We start from the raw sequence: 19,236 nt of genomic DNA on the forward strand, positions 1-19,236 counted from the left end.
TTGTGCAAATTCAGCCTTACACACTTATTAGTTGTGTGGCCCTGGACAAGTTTCTAATCTATAAATTGAGCTGGAGAAGAAAATGGCAAACTACTCCAGTGTCTTCACCAAGAAAACCCCAAATGGGGTCACCAGGTGTCAGATAGGATTGAACAGCAACAACAAAAATGGGGATAATCTAATCTTTACCTCCTCACAGTTGTTGTAAGGAAAGTGCTTTATAGCCCTTAAAATGCTAAATAAACAAGAGCTATCATTTTAATGAGAATGTGTCAATAACAAGAATGCAATTGTTCCACTATCACCAGGTGAGTTCCTGAGGGCCGAGGGGAGTCAGTCAGGGGAGGAGAATCTTCTTGGAGGAGGGTACCCCGGAGGTGGAAAGAAGCAAGGGTATGGTTGGGAGGGAGGAGCAGTGAAGAATGGTGCAATAGGCAGGGGGCAAGGTTAGTGGCAGGGCTTGGAGATGGAGAGAACATCCTATAGAAAGGAGATGACCTTTTTGATCTTGAGCAATAAGAGACTTCCCTGGCTTCATTTTACATAAAAGAACCCAAGGCCTTGTTAACTGTTGATTGAGTTGTACAAAGACATCCAAATAAGTAGCGAAGTCAGGATTGGAACTCAGGTCTTAGTAATGTTTATTAACTGCCTACTATGTGTCAGGCGCTGTGCTAAGCACTGATGTGCCAAAGAAAGGCAAAAGACAGTTTTTGTCCTCTGGGAAATCATAGGATCATAGATTTGGAGTTAGAAAGAACCTCTGAAGTCCTTTAGTCAAGTTCAACCCCTTTATTATATAGATAGAGAACTGAGAAGCAGAGAGAGTTTAAATGATTTATTTGTCCAAGGTCACACAAAGAGTAAATGGAAAAATTTGGATTCAAACCTTCACTAGTCAGTAGGTTTTTTTTTTCCCTCCCACTACCCCTAACTGCCTCTCCAAGTCTGACTAAAAGAGGAAGCTAGGTAGTACAGGGCTAGCTCTGAAGTCAGGAAGACCTGAGTTCAAATCCTGTCTCAGATACTCACTAAGTGGGTAAGCCAGTTAACCTCTCTCAGACCCATATTCCTCATCTGTAAAATGGGGTAATAACTGCAGGGGATTTTTGGTTAGGGTCAAATGAATTAGTCTTGCAGACCTTAAAGTGCCATATAAATTCTAGCTATTATTACTATTAAGGGGGCCCCATGTCTAATGTCCTTCTCAACTGAAAATTCTATGATTTTGTGTAGGGGGAGCCCAGGTGTGTTTTACTTTAAAATAAAAAAGCCAGTTTTAAAATCTGAACTTCCAAAAACAGTGAAACTTGTGGGTGATTATTTGCATTACAAAAGGATTCTTTAATTCACCAAAGAAATTCACTGTAGGATTCCTTTAAATAATTCTTGTTGACTTGAATTTGGAGAGGGAAAAAAAATACAAAATTGTTTTTTAAATATTGTTCAATATGCAAAAATTCTGTTTGCACCAACAACAAAAATGATATAAAAACCAGGTGGACCATGTTTGGGCATAGGTCTGGTGGGCCCCGGGGAGGTGACACAGCAAGGCCCAGAAGGTCAGACCAGCCTGGCCCACTGCTTCATGCTGCCTAGCCATGTGTGGAGAACCTCTGTGCGATCTCAGGCATAGGAGTGACAGGATGAAAACAACGTTTGAGGAAGATTATTCTGACAGAGTGTGTAGGATGGATCAGAGTGGGGAGGAACTCGTGACAGGGAGGGAGCAGGTAGGAGGCTGTTGCAGCAATCCAGGCGTGATGTGATGAAGGCCTGGATGAAGTGGTAGAGAGTGGTGGAATGGGAGGGAGCAGGGAGGGGAAGAGAAAGAGATGGGGGAGAGAAGGGATGGAGAGAGGAGGAGAGAGGGAGAGACAGAGACAGAGAGAAAGACACAGAGGAAGTGAGGGCGAGGAGAGAGGAGGAAAAAGATAGAGAGAGGAGGGGGAGGCAGAGAAAGAAAGGGAGAGGAGGGGAGACACAGAGAGACAGGGATAGAGAAGGAGGAAGAAGGAGAAGGAGGAGGAGGAGGAGGAGGAGGAGGAGGAGTAAAAAGAAAGAGAAGAAAGGAGAGAAAGAACAGAGGGGAGAAAAGGGAGAGAGAAACAGAAAGATGCACAGGAATATATATGTGTATATATATATATATACATATACATATATGTGTATTTGTGTCATGTATATGTATATATACATACACATATATACATGTGTATATATATAGAGAGAGAGAGAGACAGACAGACAGACAGACAGACAGACAAAGAGAGAGAAAGACAGACAGAGACAGAGAGTGTATCATTCAGGAAGTACTTGGTGATGGAATGAATGGAGAGGTAAAGGAAGGAAGGACATTAAAGAGGCTTTCCAGGTCTTTGAGACTGAAGGACCTCATATGTAGTGTTGTTTTTATTAATGGAAATTAAAAGACAAAGGGGAACAGTATATTTAAATTTTTTTGTTGTTGATGCCTTTTGTTTTTTACATGACCTTAATTTTGGGAAATAACCCATTTTTTTTCTCTGAATCATTCTTTGTGACAAAAAGTTTTTAAAAAGAAGAAAAAAGAAAAAGAGGGAAAAGCAGTTCAGCAAATCTAACCAAGACATTTCTTGAGTCTAACAGTTTACGCAATGTGACACACCTTTGATCCCCCACTTTAACAAAGAACGGAGGGGAAAAAATTTTTTTTGTTATTCTTTTGGACCAAACTTTGGATTTCCATTTATAGCATTGTTTCTTTTGTTGTTTGTCTTTCCATTTACATTGTTGTAGTCATCATGCATGCTGTTTTCCTTGTGGTACTCATTTCGCTTTTGCATCAGTTTATTTGCCTTCCTGGGCTTTTCTGAATTCTTCACCAAGTAACCATCAATTTCATCAACATTCCAGTCTATTCACGTTTGTTTAACCATTCCTGAACAGCTTATTTTTTGATACACAAAGTTCAAAGCAGTCAAAGTTTAGAAAATACAAGCAAAGGTAATCATGGAAGCTGCTGGGAATCACAAAATCATGGCACCCCAGACCTTGAGGGGATCTTCAAGAAATCTAAAGTGAAGGAGAGGACAGGGGACTAGAGATGTAGGTTACAATTACCTTGTGAGGCAGCTACTCCAGATGTTGTTATCCCCATTGTACAGATGAAGAAATAGAGGCTGAGAGGGATAAAATAACTTGATTAGAGTCATTCAACTAGTAAATAAATGTCAGGGGCAGAATTTGAATCCTGCCTCTCACAATAACATTGTGCTTTAAAATAACTTTTGGACGGCCAGAAAAAGTCTCTAGAGTTAATGAATGCTCTGCCCACTACAGTACAGTCTTTGGGATGTGAAGGAAGGAAACTCTTTTTGGGATCAAGTGAGATAGATGGAAAGACATGGAGGAGAGGGCTGTTGGGTGTGTACCATCTTCTTCTGAGCTAGGACTTAGATGCAAGAGCTATAAAGGACTCAGAGGCCAGTTAGTCCTTATTTTACAGATGAGGAAATCCAGGGTAGCCCAAGGAGCAGAATTTGAAAAAGGGTGTTGTTTCTTTCTGAGGCAATTGGGGATCAAGTGACTTGCCCAGAGTCACACAGCCGGGAAGTGTAAAATGTCTGAGGTCAGATTTGAACCCAGGTTCTCCTGACTTCAGGGTCAGTGCTCTATCCACTGTGCACCATTGGTCTTCTGATGAGAGAGTGTCCTCTTCCTTATGCTCCTTGCCTCTAACAAGTCCTTCATTTTTCTTATTATCACCATGTAGTTAAAAAAAAAAAGTCAGGGAAGGGGAGAGCCAGGTGGCGCAGGGAATAGAGCACTAGGCCTGGAGCCCAGAAGACCTCAGTTCAAATCTGCCTTCAGACCCTTCCTACCTGTGTGATCCTGAACAAGTTACGGGATTCTTTTTGCCTCCATTTCCTCCTCTGTAAAATGAGCTGGAGAAGAAATGGGAAACCCCTCCGCTATCTTTGCCAAGGAAACACAAATAGGGTCATGAAGAATCCAGCATGACTAAAAACAACCCAACAAGTCTGTAAAAGGAGCATTATATTTGGAGTCAGAAGACCTGGATTCAGTCACAGTTTAACTTAGCTATGACCATAAACAAACCAGATTTTCCCTCTGTGACTCCGTTTCCATCTATGAAAAACATGTATGTCTGTGGGTGGATTAGGGGGTCTCTCTTTCGGCTCCCAATCCTGTACGACCTTCCTCGCCCGGGACCTCCTCTAACAAAACTGGGAATTTCCATTTTCAGTCTTGCCACTGACCCTGGAGGTCGGCCCTCCCTCCCCTGACTCCTCCCTGGTAGCTGCACACTTGAGTGGGTGGGTGATAGACGCAGAGAAAAGTAATGGTGAGATGTGATGACAGTCATGACATTTTGACTGGGAAATTTCCTAAGAATAAATGGCATTCTGTGTGGGCCCGGGCAGATCACATGGAAATACACGTGTGACCTTTCCAACTGTGACATTCGCAAGGATGGGGCCTCTGTTGGTTCAAGAGGAAACAGTTTGCTCACTCCCCACTCCCTGATCCTGATTCTATACCCTGCCCCCTCCCCCACCTTGATTCTATACCCCTGCCCCCTCCCCTCCCCTGACTCTATGCCCCTGCTCCCTCCCCCACCCTTGCTCCCTCCCCACTCCCCGATCCTGATTTCCTTTTTCCTGGTCCACCCACATGGGAGAACAGTTTCCACTTCATGGATGGGCTGGAGATAGGGATGGGTGGAGCAGGACCCTTGGGGATGGTTCTGGGTAGGTTGAAGGAGAGACGGAGGTGGGGGGGATGAAGGGGGGGAGGTGGATGAGGAGCACCGGGTGGGGGAAGCGTGTTATATGTGTCCTGATGTTGTGGACCCCTTCCCCTCTGTCTCGTTAGGTTCACCATCTGCCACAAGACAGAAGTCATGAAGAACACTCTGAATCCCGTGTGGCAGACTTTCTCCATCCCTGTGAGGGCCCTCTGCAACGGGGACTACGACCGGTGAGATTAGAAATGCTCCTCTTCTTTCTCCATCCCCTCCCCACCCAGATGATGTGAGGAGCCCTGGATCCCAACCCAGGTTCTCCCAACTTCCTTCCGTCCCTTCCCTTTCCTCCTCCTTCCACTACTCAGCCAACTCCACTCCATCATCCCCATTTATAGTCACTCCTCCCCCTCCCCTTTCCTAATCACCTTCTCATATTGATGCAGTTGGGATAAACTACCTCTTCTTCGTCTGGAAGAGCCAAGGGGCTGCTATACTCCAGGGGCTATAAATCAGCTCCAGAGAAGATGCCCAATCTTCTCTTAAATCACAGGGACCCTTTGGAATGTAATCTTCTCGAGGGCAGGGACTGGGATTTTACCTTTCTTTGTACCTTCAGCACTTTGCACAGTACCTGGCATACAGTAGGCACTTAATAAGTGCTTATTGACTGACCGACCAGGGCATTGGTATCTCAGAGCCAACAAAATCAGAGATGAGAAGCTTCTCCAAGTTACTTCCCTTGGCAGGTATTCCTTTGTTACCAAGACTAGCAGGAGAGGAAGAGGAACAGAAGGGAAAGAAAGGGAGGAAATCAACTATTAATGAATCAGCAGGTATTCATTAAGTGCCTACTAGTTTGCTAAGCTTGTAGATACTGTAGCAGACATACACGGATCTCTATAAAGTCCCACAGATATCTGGATAGAGCCATGGGCCTGAAGTGAGAAAGCCCTGAGTTCAAAATTATCCTTAGCACTAGTTAGATGGTCCTCTAGCTGCCTCAGTTTCCTCAGCTGAAAAATGGGTAATAGAGGACAGTTCTATCCGAGGTAAACTGGCTCTGTGACCCTGAACAAGTTAAGTCATCTAAATTATTTAGATTATTTAGATGACTTAACTAGTCCTCCAAGTTCTGCTTTTGTTGTTGTTCATTTGTTCCTATCCTATCCTATTTTTGTGACCCCATTTGAAGTTTTCTTGGCAAAGTTACTGGAACAGTTTGCCATTTCCTTCCCCAGATCATTTCACAGATGGGGAAACTGAGGCACACAGGATTAAGTAGCTTGTCCTGAGTCACAGAGCTAGTAAGTGTCTGAGCCAAGATTTGAACTCAGGAAAATGAGTCTTCCTGACTCCTGGTCCAACATTCCATGCACTATGATGCCACCTATGTCTGCTATAGTACCTACAAAGACAAAAATGAATCATTCTGTGCCCTCAAGAGTCTTATCTGAGGAAACGATATGTATACAAATGAATCTATATGACGTTTTTATTATTTTTTTAATAGTATTTAATTTTTCCAAATATAAGCAGATAGTTTTCAACATTCATTTGTAAAACCTTGTGTTTCACAATTTTCTCCCTCCTTCCCCAAAATAACAAGCAATCCGGTAAAGATTAAATATGAACAATCCTTCTAAACATATTTCCATATTTATGTATGGGATATATAGAAGATACAGAATCTCAGAGTTGAGAGAGATCTCAGAAACCATTAGAGACCAACCCAATCTTTTCACTGCTTCATATGAGCTGCTGCCTCAAGTCTGAACTCCATGGTCTGGTCTTGGTCCTGTGAGCTGAACTGCACAGAACCGGAGATTGACTGGTAAAGTTAGAAAGAACTTTTGCTTAGACCTCATTTTATACATCATCTTACAGAGGAAGACAAAAGCCCAGAGAGGGGAAATGACTTGCAAAACATCACACAGTGAATCATGGTTAAGTTACAATTATAACTTTTTGGTCTGGGCTCTGGGGTGAAGGTCAATGGCAGAGGAAAAGGAGGCTTTCATGGGTGTGAGCAAAGGATCTCAGGATCTGTGAGTTGAAAGGGAATCCAGTTACCTCTAAAAAGTCCCACAGATATCTAAACAGGGCAGTGAATAGAGCCATGGGCCTAAAGAAAGAAAGACTTGAGTTCAAAATTATCCTTCAGCCCTTGAGAAATTAGTTAACCTCTATCTGCTTCAGTTTCCTTAACTGAAAAATAGATAATAGAAGCACCTACCTCCAAAGGGATCAAATAAGATAATGTTGCAAAATGCTTGTTTTTAAATTTATTTTTAATTCATTTTGAACTTAAATACAAAAATTAAAATATTTCTACATACACAGAGTAACAGAAAATTTAATATTAAACCATGAATTTCTATTTTAGAATGTTTACGTTAAAAGAAAAGCCATGTAATAAATACTATAGTTTTCAAAGATATCCTGCTTTTCTGTGCTTCCTCTTTCTTTTATTCTCTGCTGAACATTTTTTATTTTTGCTTTAGCACCATGCCAAAATAGTTTGTTCCTCCCATCTTTTTATAGTTTAAAAACACATTGTGGACAACAGCCCTGTGAGAGAAGTAATAGAAAGGGGAGGCAACATGGTACAGTGGGAGGAAGAGTTCAAATCTCACTTCTGTCATTGCCTTGAATAGATATAAACAAAATTGTTTAACTTCTCCAGGACTCAATTTCCCCTTCTGTAAAATAAGGAGATTGGACTACAGTTTCTGAAAGTTCTTATAAACATTGTACCTATTTTACAAATGGGAAAAGAGTCTCAGAAAGATAAAGATCCTCCCTTTTCCATATCTTCCCTCCCCAAAGTCTAATAAATGGTGGGGATCCCACATGCACTTTGTTCACTTAATTCAAAATCCACTTTTTTTGCATGATGCCACATTGTCCATGATGACTGAGGTCCTCAAGATGCTCTCTATGCACTCTTCGAGTTTTCTATCCAGTAGAAAAGATGCTTACCAGTTTGCATTTATCCAATTTATCTTAGCAAACTCATTGGTACTTACACAGTCTTGTATTTGGGTCAGAGTTAAGGTCAGGGACTTGGTCCAGTCCAAGAGGGTTGTACACTGATGAAAATGTTTGACAAGGAATCAAGAATGCCTGATTTCTAGTTCTAGATCTAGCTCCAGAATTAATAATTCAGCTTAATTTAATTTAAAATGTGTACCTTGTGCCTGGCATTAGGAATACTGAGGCAAAATAAAACTGAGGCAAAAAATAAAAAATAAAATCCCTGCCCCTCAAGGAGTTTACAGTTTAATCTAACAAACCTTTGCCAAATCACAGGATCACAGATCAATAATTGGAAGGAACCTTGTGGAGGGAAGGGGGGGACTGAGTCCTAAAGAAGTTGAGCTATTATACAAGCAGTGACAGAGATGATACTTGAACTGTCTTCCTCCCACTGTTGCCTCCCCTTTCTGCTGCCTTCCTCCTGGGGCCAATGTCCAGAGACAATGTGTGTGAATATCCTTTGGGAATCATAGACAGGTTTTTGGTGTTCTTGCTTATTATCCAACCATCTGACTAGAACCCATTCTGAGCTCCAGATTTTTTTTGGAAACTTAGAAATTATAGAAGCTTAGAGATGGAAAGCGCATGAAAGGCCAAATCTCTCACCTGAAACGCAAGTTACCTCAAAGGTAGCATGGTAGCTTTCAAAGGGAAGTCCTTTGCTTATAAAATCTCTAGTTGGCTTCTAATTTCCTTCCATGTCTAGATTTATGATCCTATGGAATTTCCTATAGACCATTGTGTTGCCTTGTTTGTTTATCCCGAGAAGAATGTTGATGATCCCACCCAAACCGTTCCTTGCTTCCTCCCAAGACCCAGAGACTCCTTTCCAGGGTGTCCTGAAGTTTTATTCATAGAAAACTAGTCCCATCTTCTTTCTGAGCCTCAGTTTTCTCAGCTCTAAAATGATATGCTGGATTCTCTTTAAATCTCATGGGCAGTGAATTTCCTTGGGTCTCAGTTTTCTCATCTGTGAAATAAGGGAACTGGATGAGGTAGGTCACCTTAGCTCTACTCACCTACGAATATTGGGTGCCCAGGCTTTCAAGCTTGCTAAGATCATCAGTCAGTAGACATAAATGCCTACTATGTGCCAGTACCATGCTAAGTGGTGAAGCAAAAGACAGTCCTTGTGCTCAAGGAGTTTACAACTTACAAGTGATGGTCATCACTTCACCTAGTGACCTCTGAAGTTGCTCCTGAGGGTCCATTTCTGTCAGGGGCCTGGAATTGTAATCACTGATGGAGTCTGACGTTAAGGAGAACAAGACTCCATTATTCCAATAGCAAGAATTGCCTCAAGTAGCTTCCAACCCCAGTTTTTAAAAAGTTTTAGATCAAGTTTATTTACAAAGCAATTATATAATGTCTTCATTGGATCTCAGTCATTTGCTTATTAAATTTATGGGAAAACTTTTTTTTTCTTAAAATATTTTTAGATTTTCTGTTTTTTTTTTATTTCAATAGTATTTTGAATAGAATTTTGAAGAGGACCATGACATTAGGAAGGTGATGCTGTGACATGTAAGTTGCACGTCACTTCCCTGATATCATAGTTCCCTTAGAAAACGAAAGACAAACAGCAACAATTATGTGCCAGATATTGTGCTAAGTATTGGGAATACAATAACAAAGAAAAAAACAGTCCCCTTCTCTCAGGGAGCTTATATTCTAGCTAGGGAGACAGTGTTACCTTGGGAAGAGTTATCATCACCATCATTTATATATATAGCATTTATATAGCACTTATATGTGCCTGCACTGTGCTAAGTGCTTTATAAATATTATCTAATTTGATCCTCACCTCGGGAGGTGGATACGAAGAATTATCTTCGTTTTTCAGCTGAAGAAACTGAGGCAGCAGAAGTTAGGTGATTTGTCCACACCACAGAGCTAGTTAATATTTGAGGAAACTGAGGCTAAGTGGTTAAGTGACTTGCCCAGGATCACACCACTAAGTCAGTTCTCTCATTTTTAAATGAATAAACTGAGATTAGGTCCATGATTCCAGCTCAGGTCGTCCTTATTTCAGGTTCTCACAAAAACCATGTGAAGTAGGTACTATTTTTATCTTCATTTTACAGATGAGGAAACCGAGTCAGATAGCAGTTAGGTGACTTACGCAGGATCACAAAGCTAGTAGATACTTCAAACTGGATTTGAATTCAGGCCTTCCTCATTCCGGGTCCAGTGTCCTATCCACTACCCTGCCTACCTGCCTTTAGTAAGCCTATTATACTACCCATCTCAGGAGGTAGTTTTAGGGAAATGATGTGTAAACTGTAAAGCACCATATATCCGTGAGTTCTTTTGACTTCAACACAGTGCTCTGTTACTGCTTGGTTTGTGATCTGACACTCCCACGGCCTTTCTTCTAAGGTTTTGAGCTTGAGAGGTGGGGTTGGGGTTCGGTTTGTAACACAGGTTACGTTGGAAGGGACCTTAGAGGCCCATTTTACAGACAAAAAAGCAAGAACCAGTTATTTGTCCAGGGTCGCACAAGGAATAAATAGTGAAGGAAGAGTTGAAATTCAGATCTCATGACGCCACCGGATGACGTTGCCAAGTTGTGAAGGGGCAGGGTAGTGAAGGATCAAGACATGATAATAATAATAATAATAATAGCTAGCATTTATATGATGCTTTAAAATTTATAAAGTACTTTACAAATATTATCTTAATTTATCCTCCCCAATAGCCTTGGGAGGTAGGTACTATTTGATCCCTGATCTTATTTATCCCTTATTTATTTTTAAGATAAGGAAATGGAGGCAGTTAAGTGATTTACTTGTAGCTAGTAAGTCTCCGATGTTGGATTCAGTCTCAGGACTTGTAGGGAGATATGAAGGGGCAGGGAAAATATACTCTTCTTTAGACATACTGATTCTGTGGGGAGCAGGGGGCAGAGATGATGAGTTCAGGTTTCCATTTACTGAGTCTAAGATAACGGTGGGGTTAGTTGGGTGGGGGGGTGTCCTGTTAATAAGACAAGAGAGAGGCTGGAGTTGCAGATGGAAAGTAAGAGAGTCATTGCCAGCAATTAAGGAGATTGACTGTGGAGAAGGAGTTATAGACAGCAGAGGGCTGAGTTAGGGGTTATCTATATCTAGGAAGCAGGAGCAAGAAGAGAAGACAGTGTTAGATGAGAAAAGAAAGATCTTCACCGTTACCACAATAATAGCAAGCATTTTGAAAATCTTCTTAAGGTTTACAAATATCATCGTTTTTATCTTCTATTTAAATTTTTTTTGTTGTTAAATAGATAGTAAAACCCAGAGTGACAGCTGTGGGAACTGTGGCTCACAAGTTAGCATTTTCACTTTTTGTTGTTGTGTGCTCACTGTTTTTTTCTGTTTGATCTGATTTTTCTTGTGCAGAAAGATTATTGTATAATAATAATATAATAATAACAAATATTGTAATAATAATAATAATAATTGGGCCTAGTCTCCCCCAGCCCCAGATCTATGAGTCTGTGATCCACAAAAGACCAAAGATTCGTATGAGAGGATATCACTACTTGTCTTGGAGAGAGTTGTATCAGAGATAGGGCTGGAAATGAGTGCGCATGTCTATTTAGCAATCCTTCAGAAAAGATTTGGGGATTTCCATTAACCCCAATCTCATTATGGGGCAATGTAGGAATGGGAGGCCCTAAGAGCATTAATGAACTTTGGCTTCCATAAGACACATAGAATACCCACAAGTAAAAAGGTGATAGTCAGCCATTACATTTATTAAGAACTTACTAGGTGCCAGGCACAGAGCTAATGGCTGAGGTGACAAAGACAGTCCTTGACCTCAGCAGGAAGAAGATAATGCAAAAAAAGAAACTGAAAAGCCAAGATGGGAGGGGGGAATGGGAGACCCAGGGATATTTATTGGCCAGAGGAGGGTGGGAAATGGTAGATCGCTGCCCTGGAGGATGGAAGATCTGGGTGGGAGGGACTCTTCACTGTCTATCCTCCACCCTCTCTAATCAGAGGAGAAGGAGGATCTGGGGCAGTGGTCCTAAGGAGATGTGATGGGATATTGTAAAAAGATGGGTCATGATGAAATCTAGGAGAGCAGTTAGGTGAGAAATGAGGCACTGAGTCCCGAAGTCCTCTGTGCTGGCCAGAGACACAGACAGAGAGGCAAAGAGATAGACAGACACGGGCAGAAAGAGACAAAGACAGAGAGACGGAAGGAGATAGAGACAAAGACACAAAAACAGACAGACAACAAAACAGAAAGAGAGGGAGGGAAGGAGAAAAAAACAGAAAGAAAAGGGAGACAGAGAGGAAGGAAGGGAGGTGGAAAGAGGGAGAGAGAGAATCCTTATGGATTCAGAGAGATTCTGGAGAGAGGAATGTTGGGGATTCAGGTTTCTCAAAAGGTGGGACAGGGCTGGATGAATGGGGCTTCAATACAATTCAAAAATGCTAAATCAGGAGTGCTGTGTTCAATACTGGGTGTCACATGTTAGGAAGGAATATTGATAAACTGGAAAACAGTCAGAGAAAAGCAACCAGGGCAGTGAAGGATCAAGACAATAATAATAATAATAGCTAGCATTTATATGATGCTTTTAGGTTTATAAAGTACTTTATAAATATTATCTTATTTTATCCTCATAAACAGCCTTGGGAGGTGGATACTATTTGATCCCTGATCTTATTTATTCCTTATTTATTTTCAAGATGAGGAAATGGAGGCAGTTAAGTGATTTACCTGTAGCTAGTAAGTCTCTGATGTTGGATTCAGTCTCAGGACTTCTTGACTTCAGGTATAGTATTTTGTTCATCTAGTTATTACTTGTCGAAGAGGATTACTGGAAAGAACTGGGCATGTTTACCCTGGAGAAGACCAACACAATAGCTGTGTTAAGTATTTGAAGGGCAGAATTAGCCTGGAAGAAAAATTAGCCTTTCTTGATTTGGCCCTGGGGGTAAGAAGCAATGGGAGAAGCTACAAACAGACAAAGTTATACTTGATAAAGGGAACAAAAACTTACAAGTAATTAAAGCAGTCCAAAAGCAGAATGGGCTTCTTTGGGAAGCAACAGGATCTGCTGGAGAAAAGAGGATTGAAGAGAGTGTGAAAGAGAGAGAAGGAAAGGGGGAGGAAGAGGGAAGGAGGGAGAGATGAAAACAGAGACAGAGAAAGAGAGAGAGCCAGAGACAAAATGAGAGACAAGAAGGAGAGAGAAAGAAAGAGAGGGAGAAAGTTCTTCAAAGAGATGCTGAAGAGAGGAAGGTTGGGGATTCAAGTTTCTAACACTAACAATTTTTTTTCTTGAATAATTTTTCTTCTTATTTTTATATCATCTTCTTTTCCAAATATATGCTTCTCATGACCCTGACCCAAAAGAATCATCCCTTAAATGAAGGCTCTGAAGTTAGAGAACTTGAGTTTGAATCCCACTTCTTTCTTCCATTTCCTAGTTATGTGACCTTAGGCAAGCCATTTAACATCTGTGGAACTCAGTTTCTTCATGTAGGCTAATGGCTTTTGAAGTCCCCTCAAGCATTAAATCTATCATCTTGTGATTTTTATATTAAGAATTATAAAATCAATAAATAAGCATTTATTAGACACTTACTATATGCCAGGTACTGTACTATGTGTTAGGGAAACAAAGAAAGGCAAAGTTGAATTCCTGTCTTCAAGGAGCTTACATTCTAATAGAGGAGGTAACAAACCGCTGTGTACAGACAAGATATATATTTATCTCTGTCTCTATCTTTCTAACAAATTGGAGATAATCTCAGAGGGAAGGCAGTAGGATTAAGGAGGAGAAAAAAGATGAACAAGAATTGTTTCCTTCTTGGATTTGACCTGACTTCTTGGTCATTGGTATAGATTTCTTTTTTTTTATTATTTATTTAATAGCTTTTTATTTACAGGATATATGCATGGGTAACTTTACAGCATTAACAATTGCCAAACCTCTTGTTCCAATTTTTCACCTCTTACCCCCCCCTCCCCCAGATGGCAGGATGACCAGTAGATGTTAAATATATTAAAATATAAATTAGATACACAATAAGTATACATGACCAAACCGTTATTTTGCTGTACAAAAAGAATCAGACTCTGAAATATTGTACAATTAGCTTGTGAAGGAAATCAAAAATGCAGGTGGGCATAAATATAGGGATTGGGAATTCAATGTAATGGTTTTTAGTCATCTCCCAGAGTTCTTTCTCTGGGCGTAGCTGGTTCAGTTCATTACTGCTCCATTGGAAATGATTTGGTTGATCTCATTGCTGAGGATGGCCAGGTCCATCAGAACTGGTCATCATATAGTATTGTTGTTGAAGTATATAATGATCTCCTGGTCCTGCTCGTTTCACTCAGCATAAGTTCGTGTAAGTCTCTCCAGGCCTTTCTGTATTCATCCTGTTGGTCATTTCTTACAGAACAATAATATTCCATAATATTCATATACCACAATTTATTCAGCCATTCCCCAACTGATGGGCATCCATTCAGTTTCCAGTTTCTAGCCACTACAAAGAGGGCTGCCACAAACATTCGTGCACATACAGGTCCCTTTCTCTTCTTTATGATCTCTTTGGGATATAAGCCCAGTAGTAACTCTGCTGGATCAAAGGGTATGCACAGTTTGATAACTTTTTGAGCATAGTTCCAAATTGCTCTCCAGAATGGTTGGATTCGTTCACAACTCCCATTGGTATAGATTTCTAAAAAATTTTCTGTGAATTCCATCTATGAAAGTCCTCACTTAAATAGGAAAGACTTTGTCTCAGTCCTGGTCCAATGATGGACTAAATGGCTGTCACTTAGGGACCAGACCTAGTTAAATTCAAATAGTCTCATCACCAAGAGGGTTAATCAATGGAGAGATTAATTTTCTTTCTTTTCTTCATCCCTTTCTCCTTTTGTTCATTCCTTCCTTCCTTTCTCCCTCCCTCCATTTTTTCTCTTTTTTTCTTCCTTTCTTTCTTTCTTTCTTTCTCTTTCTTTCTTTGTCTCTCTCTCTCTTTCTTTCTTTCTTCCTTCCTTCCTTCTTCCCTCTCTCCCTTCCTTCTTTTCTTCCTTCCTCCCTCCATTTCTTTTTTCTTTCTTCCTTTCTTCCTCTTTCTTTCTTTCTTTCTTTCTTTCTTTCTTCCTTCCTTCCTTCCTTCCTTCCTTCCTTCCTTCCTTCCTTTCTTCTTCCTTCCTTCCTTCCTTCCTTCCCTTCCTTCCTTCCTTCCTTCCTTCCTTCCTTCTTCCCTCCCTCCCTCCCTCCCTTCTTTCTTTTCTTCCTTCCTCCTTCCTTCCTTTCTTTTTCTTTCTCTCTCATTTTTTCTTTCTTTCTTCCTTCCTTCCTTCCTTTCTTTTTTCTTCTTGGCTGAAACTATCAACCAAGTCAGGAGAAGACTGCAGTCTGCACTATCAGAGGTACCACCCTCATTGATGATGTGGATCATTTGAAATAACAAAGAAATAAGATACAAAATACCCTCTGGAAGAAATGAAGCTCTAAGTTGGTCTTAATTATAAATACTTTAGTCTTTGGAAAAGGGCATCCCCAAGGTAGAATTGGGAAGTTCTTAAATCTTCAACAATCGTACAGTCTCAGAATTGGAAGGCCAACTGCTACAATTGGTATTAACAGGAATTCACTAGTAGGAAAAACATTGGTTTTGGAGTCAGAGAACCTGGGTTTAAATCCTCACTTGGCTACTTATTATCACTGTGGCCTTGAGCACTGTCCATGCTCCTAAATGTATAGTCCATTCTGATCCCCAGCTCACCACCTCAAAACCAAGAAGTAAGAGGTTTGTTTCACCCTAAATCTTCTGAAGTCATGATTACTCACTCTATTCGTCATTTGTTGAACCTCTCTGGGATCTCAGTTTCCTCATCTGTAAAATAGAGGGTTGTATTAAATGATCTCTTGGATTCCTTTCAGTTCTAAATCCCTGGTCCAACTTTTTCTCATAGACCTACAATAATGGGGAACTCACTACCTCTTGAGACAGCTTGTTCCATTTTTGAATAAATCTAATTGTTAGGAAGTTTTTCCTCCTGTTCAGTTAAAACCTGCCTCCTCAGCAAAATTTCTACCCTTTGTTCCTAGTTCTGTCCTCTTAGTGTCTCTTCCACATGACAGACTTCATAATACACTAAGACATCTATCACATCCCATTCCCTAGAGCCCCCCAAATTAGTATCGTGCAGTGGAAAGGTAGATGGATTTAGCACCAGATGAATCCTCACTGTACCATTTATTGTCTGTATGACTTGACATGAGTTACCTAACTTGTTTAGTTTCTCATCTGTGAAATGGGTTAGGGAGAGAGATTTGAACTGGATGGCCTCTTTCCTCAGTTCCTTCCACAGATCCTTCTGAGGTCTTACTTCATATCTCCTCATCGCCCTTCTGAAAGTGCTCAGGATTTTCCCAGGACAGAACCTGGCATTGAAATCCTGGTCTGACCCATTTTCCTTACTGTCCTGGGTACAAGGTGGGAGAATGAGTGAGCCAGAGAAGCTTCCTCTCCCTTTCTCACCTCATCTGGCCATGCACTCTTGCTCTTAGGAGGCCTCATTCAGGTCACCAGAATGAGAAGCAAAAACTTTATTTATTTTTTTTTATTTAATAGCCTTTTATTTACAGGTTATATGCATGGGTAACTTTACAGCATTAACAATTGCCAAACCTCTTGTTCCAATTTTTCACCTCTTACCCCCCACCCCCTCCCCTAGATGGCAGGATGACCAGTAGATGTTAAATACATTAAATGTAAATTAGATACACAATAAGTATACATAACCAAACCGTTATTTGAAGCAAAAACTTTAAACTCCCCAGGAGAATTTCCAAAACTTTTGGAAATGTGCCAACTGCTAAGGAAAAAGGAACTTATTAGAATTAAAAGATGGACACTCCTGGATTGGAGTTATAGGATGAAGAATACTATTGATGTGTTTAGGATGCATTGTGATCTTAGTAGGACCTCTCTGATGAACTTTCTGTTGTCCCTGTAGCCTTAAAGAATTATACATACCCATATAGAACCTGTAACAAGGTTCCTAAAAGTTATTTCTTTTGTAAACAAATGTTTTATTTAGTCTCTTTTCTTTCTTCATATCATTATCACTTCTCAATCATTCTCATGATAAATAAGGCAAAACAAATCAACATCTTAGGTATGCCCTAAATATATGGACCATTCTGTACCTGTAGCCCACCACCTCAACGCCAAAAGGCAAGGGGCCTACTTCACCATGCTCCTGAAATCATGATTGCATCAGGGTCCTGAAGTCCTCCAGTGTTCCCAGAGTTTACTTTGGTCATCTCGGAGATTGTTCTCCTGATTCTTCTTTCTTCATTATGCATCTGTCATCCAAACCTTGGAAAGGAGTGTCTCATATTGGCTAACCAGGGTGAAGAGGGCACCTTGAAAACTCAAACAGGAGAAGGCAGCTGACTGCATAGGAGTGAAGAGGGAAAAGGAGGGGAGAAGACAGAAAAGGGAGAGCAACAGATTAAAGGTCCTGACATCACTTTATTTTAAAGAAGAATTAAATTCTATGAGTAGAAATGTTATGAGTGGAGAGCTGAGGAAAACATGGAACAATTAGGAACACCAAGTGAGTAGGGAAGGAAGATTGATGTCATAGAATAAAGGAAATTAAGGAAACAACCATTTATTAAGCACCAACTATGTTCCAGGGGCGGCTAGATGTCACAGGGGATAGAGGAAAGCCATAAAGACTCAACTTCCTGAGTTCAAATATGACTTGTGTCTCTAAAATTCCCTGGCTCTTAGTTTCCCATCTGGCAACTAGGTGGCACCGTGGATAGAGCAGTGGGATTGGAATAAAAAATGCATCTTCATGAGTTCAAATCTGGTCCTAGACACTTACTTAGCCTGAGCGAGTCACTTAATTTGCTTCCATTTCCTTACCTGTAAAAATGAACTGGTGAAGGAAATGGCAAGTCACTCCAGTATCTTTGCCAAGAAAAGCCCAAGATAGGGTCAAGAAGAGTTGGACAGCACTAAAATGACTCAATAAAAATGACAGCTTCCATCTCTTCAAAGTGATAATAATTTTGAAAGGTTTTAAGGCTTGATGAGCATGTTATAAATGTTATTTTGTAACTTCCCTGAGGCTCAGATTTCTCATCTATAAAGTGAGGAAGTTGGACTACATGACTTCCAAATCTATAACTCTATGAGCATGATTCCTGCTAGTACCCCAGCGTTGTTATTATCCTCATTTTACAGATAAGAAAACTGAGTCTCAGAGGTTATAAAGCTATTGAAATAGAAATTGAATCCAGATTTTCGAGACCTGAGTTGGTGATCTATGGTCACTTCACTCTATTGCCTTTCAAGTTATACTTGTCCTAGGACACCCTTCTGGGTCTGGGGAAAACTATCAAGTTGGCAGCTTCTCTTTGGCACCTTCTCCTCTCCCTGTCTTTCTCTCCTGGATTTTTCATTTCTCAGCATGATTCTCCAAACTTGGGGTGCCACAGCTGAAAAGTCTGCTGGCTCCTAACCTAGTCTGGCCCTTGGCAAAAATCTGGCTTCCTCTAAGCCAAGGATAAAGCCGATCTCAGACAGGTCCAAAAGGAAAAGAGTTGGAGGCCATCCAACCCAATCAGGATGTGCCAGTCTCTGAGGGCTCCCCACGTCCCAAGTCTGGGCTTAGAACATAATCTAACAGGCTTGTGACCAGTCAATCGCCTCCCTCCTGGTCTGTGTTTATACTTTGTGATTTCTGGTGCCAAATACACTCTGTGGAATGGAGACTGAAGGTGGAGAAATTACGTTTAGGATTCATTGACTGAGCTGGGGAGAACATGGGCCAATTAGGGAACTCGGAAGATAGCCAAGTGAGTAGGGAAGAATGGTGCCATAGAATAGTGGAAAGGAAGGAAACAAACATTTATTAAGTACCTACTATGTTCCAAGGCTATTACTATGTGCTAGATGGTACAGGGGATTGAGGGTAGCCTGAAATATTCATTTTCCTTAGTTCAAATGTGGCTTCAGGCACTTACTAGTTTGTGACCCCTGGCAAGTCAACGTAATCCTGTTTGCCTCAGTTTCCTCATCTGTAAAGTGAGCTGGCAAAGAAAATGGCAAATCACTCCAATATCTTTGCCAAGAAAACTCCAAATAGACTCATGAAGAATGAGACATGACTGAGTCACAAAAATAAAAACCACACATCTGGTGTTATGATCTATGCTAAGCACTTTAAAAATAATAGCTTTTGTTTGATCCTTACAATAATAGATGCTGTTATTATTCCAATTTTACCAGTTGAGTGACTTGCAGGGGGTCACACAGCTAGTCAGTATTTGAGACAGGATTTGAATTCAGATTTTTCTGACTCCAGTCTCATCACTGGGCCATCTAGTTTTGAACACTGAACTGGGAGAGGATGCTACTAAGTCACTGAATGACTGGAGGGATTATTTTCCTTGGGGGAGGGGCTTC

At 40.8% G+C, this 19,236-nt stretch overlaps 1 protein-coding gene across 4 annotated transcripts in view; it reads left to right on the forward strand.

The window, feature by feature from the left end:
• The window catches only part of CPNE5 (copine 5), a 188,706-nt gene that overhangs the window by 109,053 nt on the left and 60,417 nt on the right, over positions 1-19,236 (forward strand). For 3 of the 4 annotated variants that reach the window (XM_031964965.1, XM_031964966.1, XM_031964967.1), the window contains one exon: positions 4,879-4,983. In XM_031964965.1, coding sequence (XP_031820825.1) covers positions 4,879-4,983 — 105 coding nt within the window. Of the gene's footprint in view, positions 1-4,615; positions 4,755-4,878; positions 4,984-19,236 lie in introns of those variants that run through there. The other variant, XM_031964968.1, reaches the window with a different exon arrangement.

This window comes from Sarcophilus harrisii, chromosome 4 (assembly GCF_902635505.1).
Source record: "Sarcophilus harrisii chromosome 4, mSarHar1.11, whole genome shotgun sequence".
Taxonomy (NCBI): domain Eukaryota; kingdom Metazoa; phylum Chordata; class Mammalia; order Dasyuromorphia; family Dasyuridae; genus Sarcophilus; species Sarcophilus harrisii.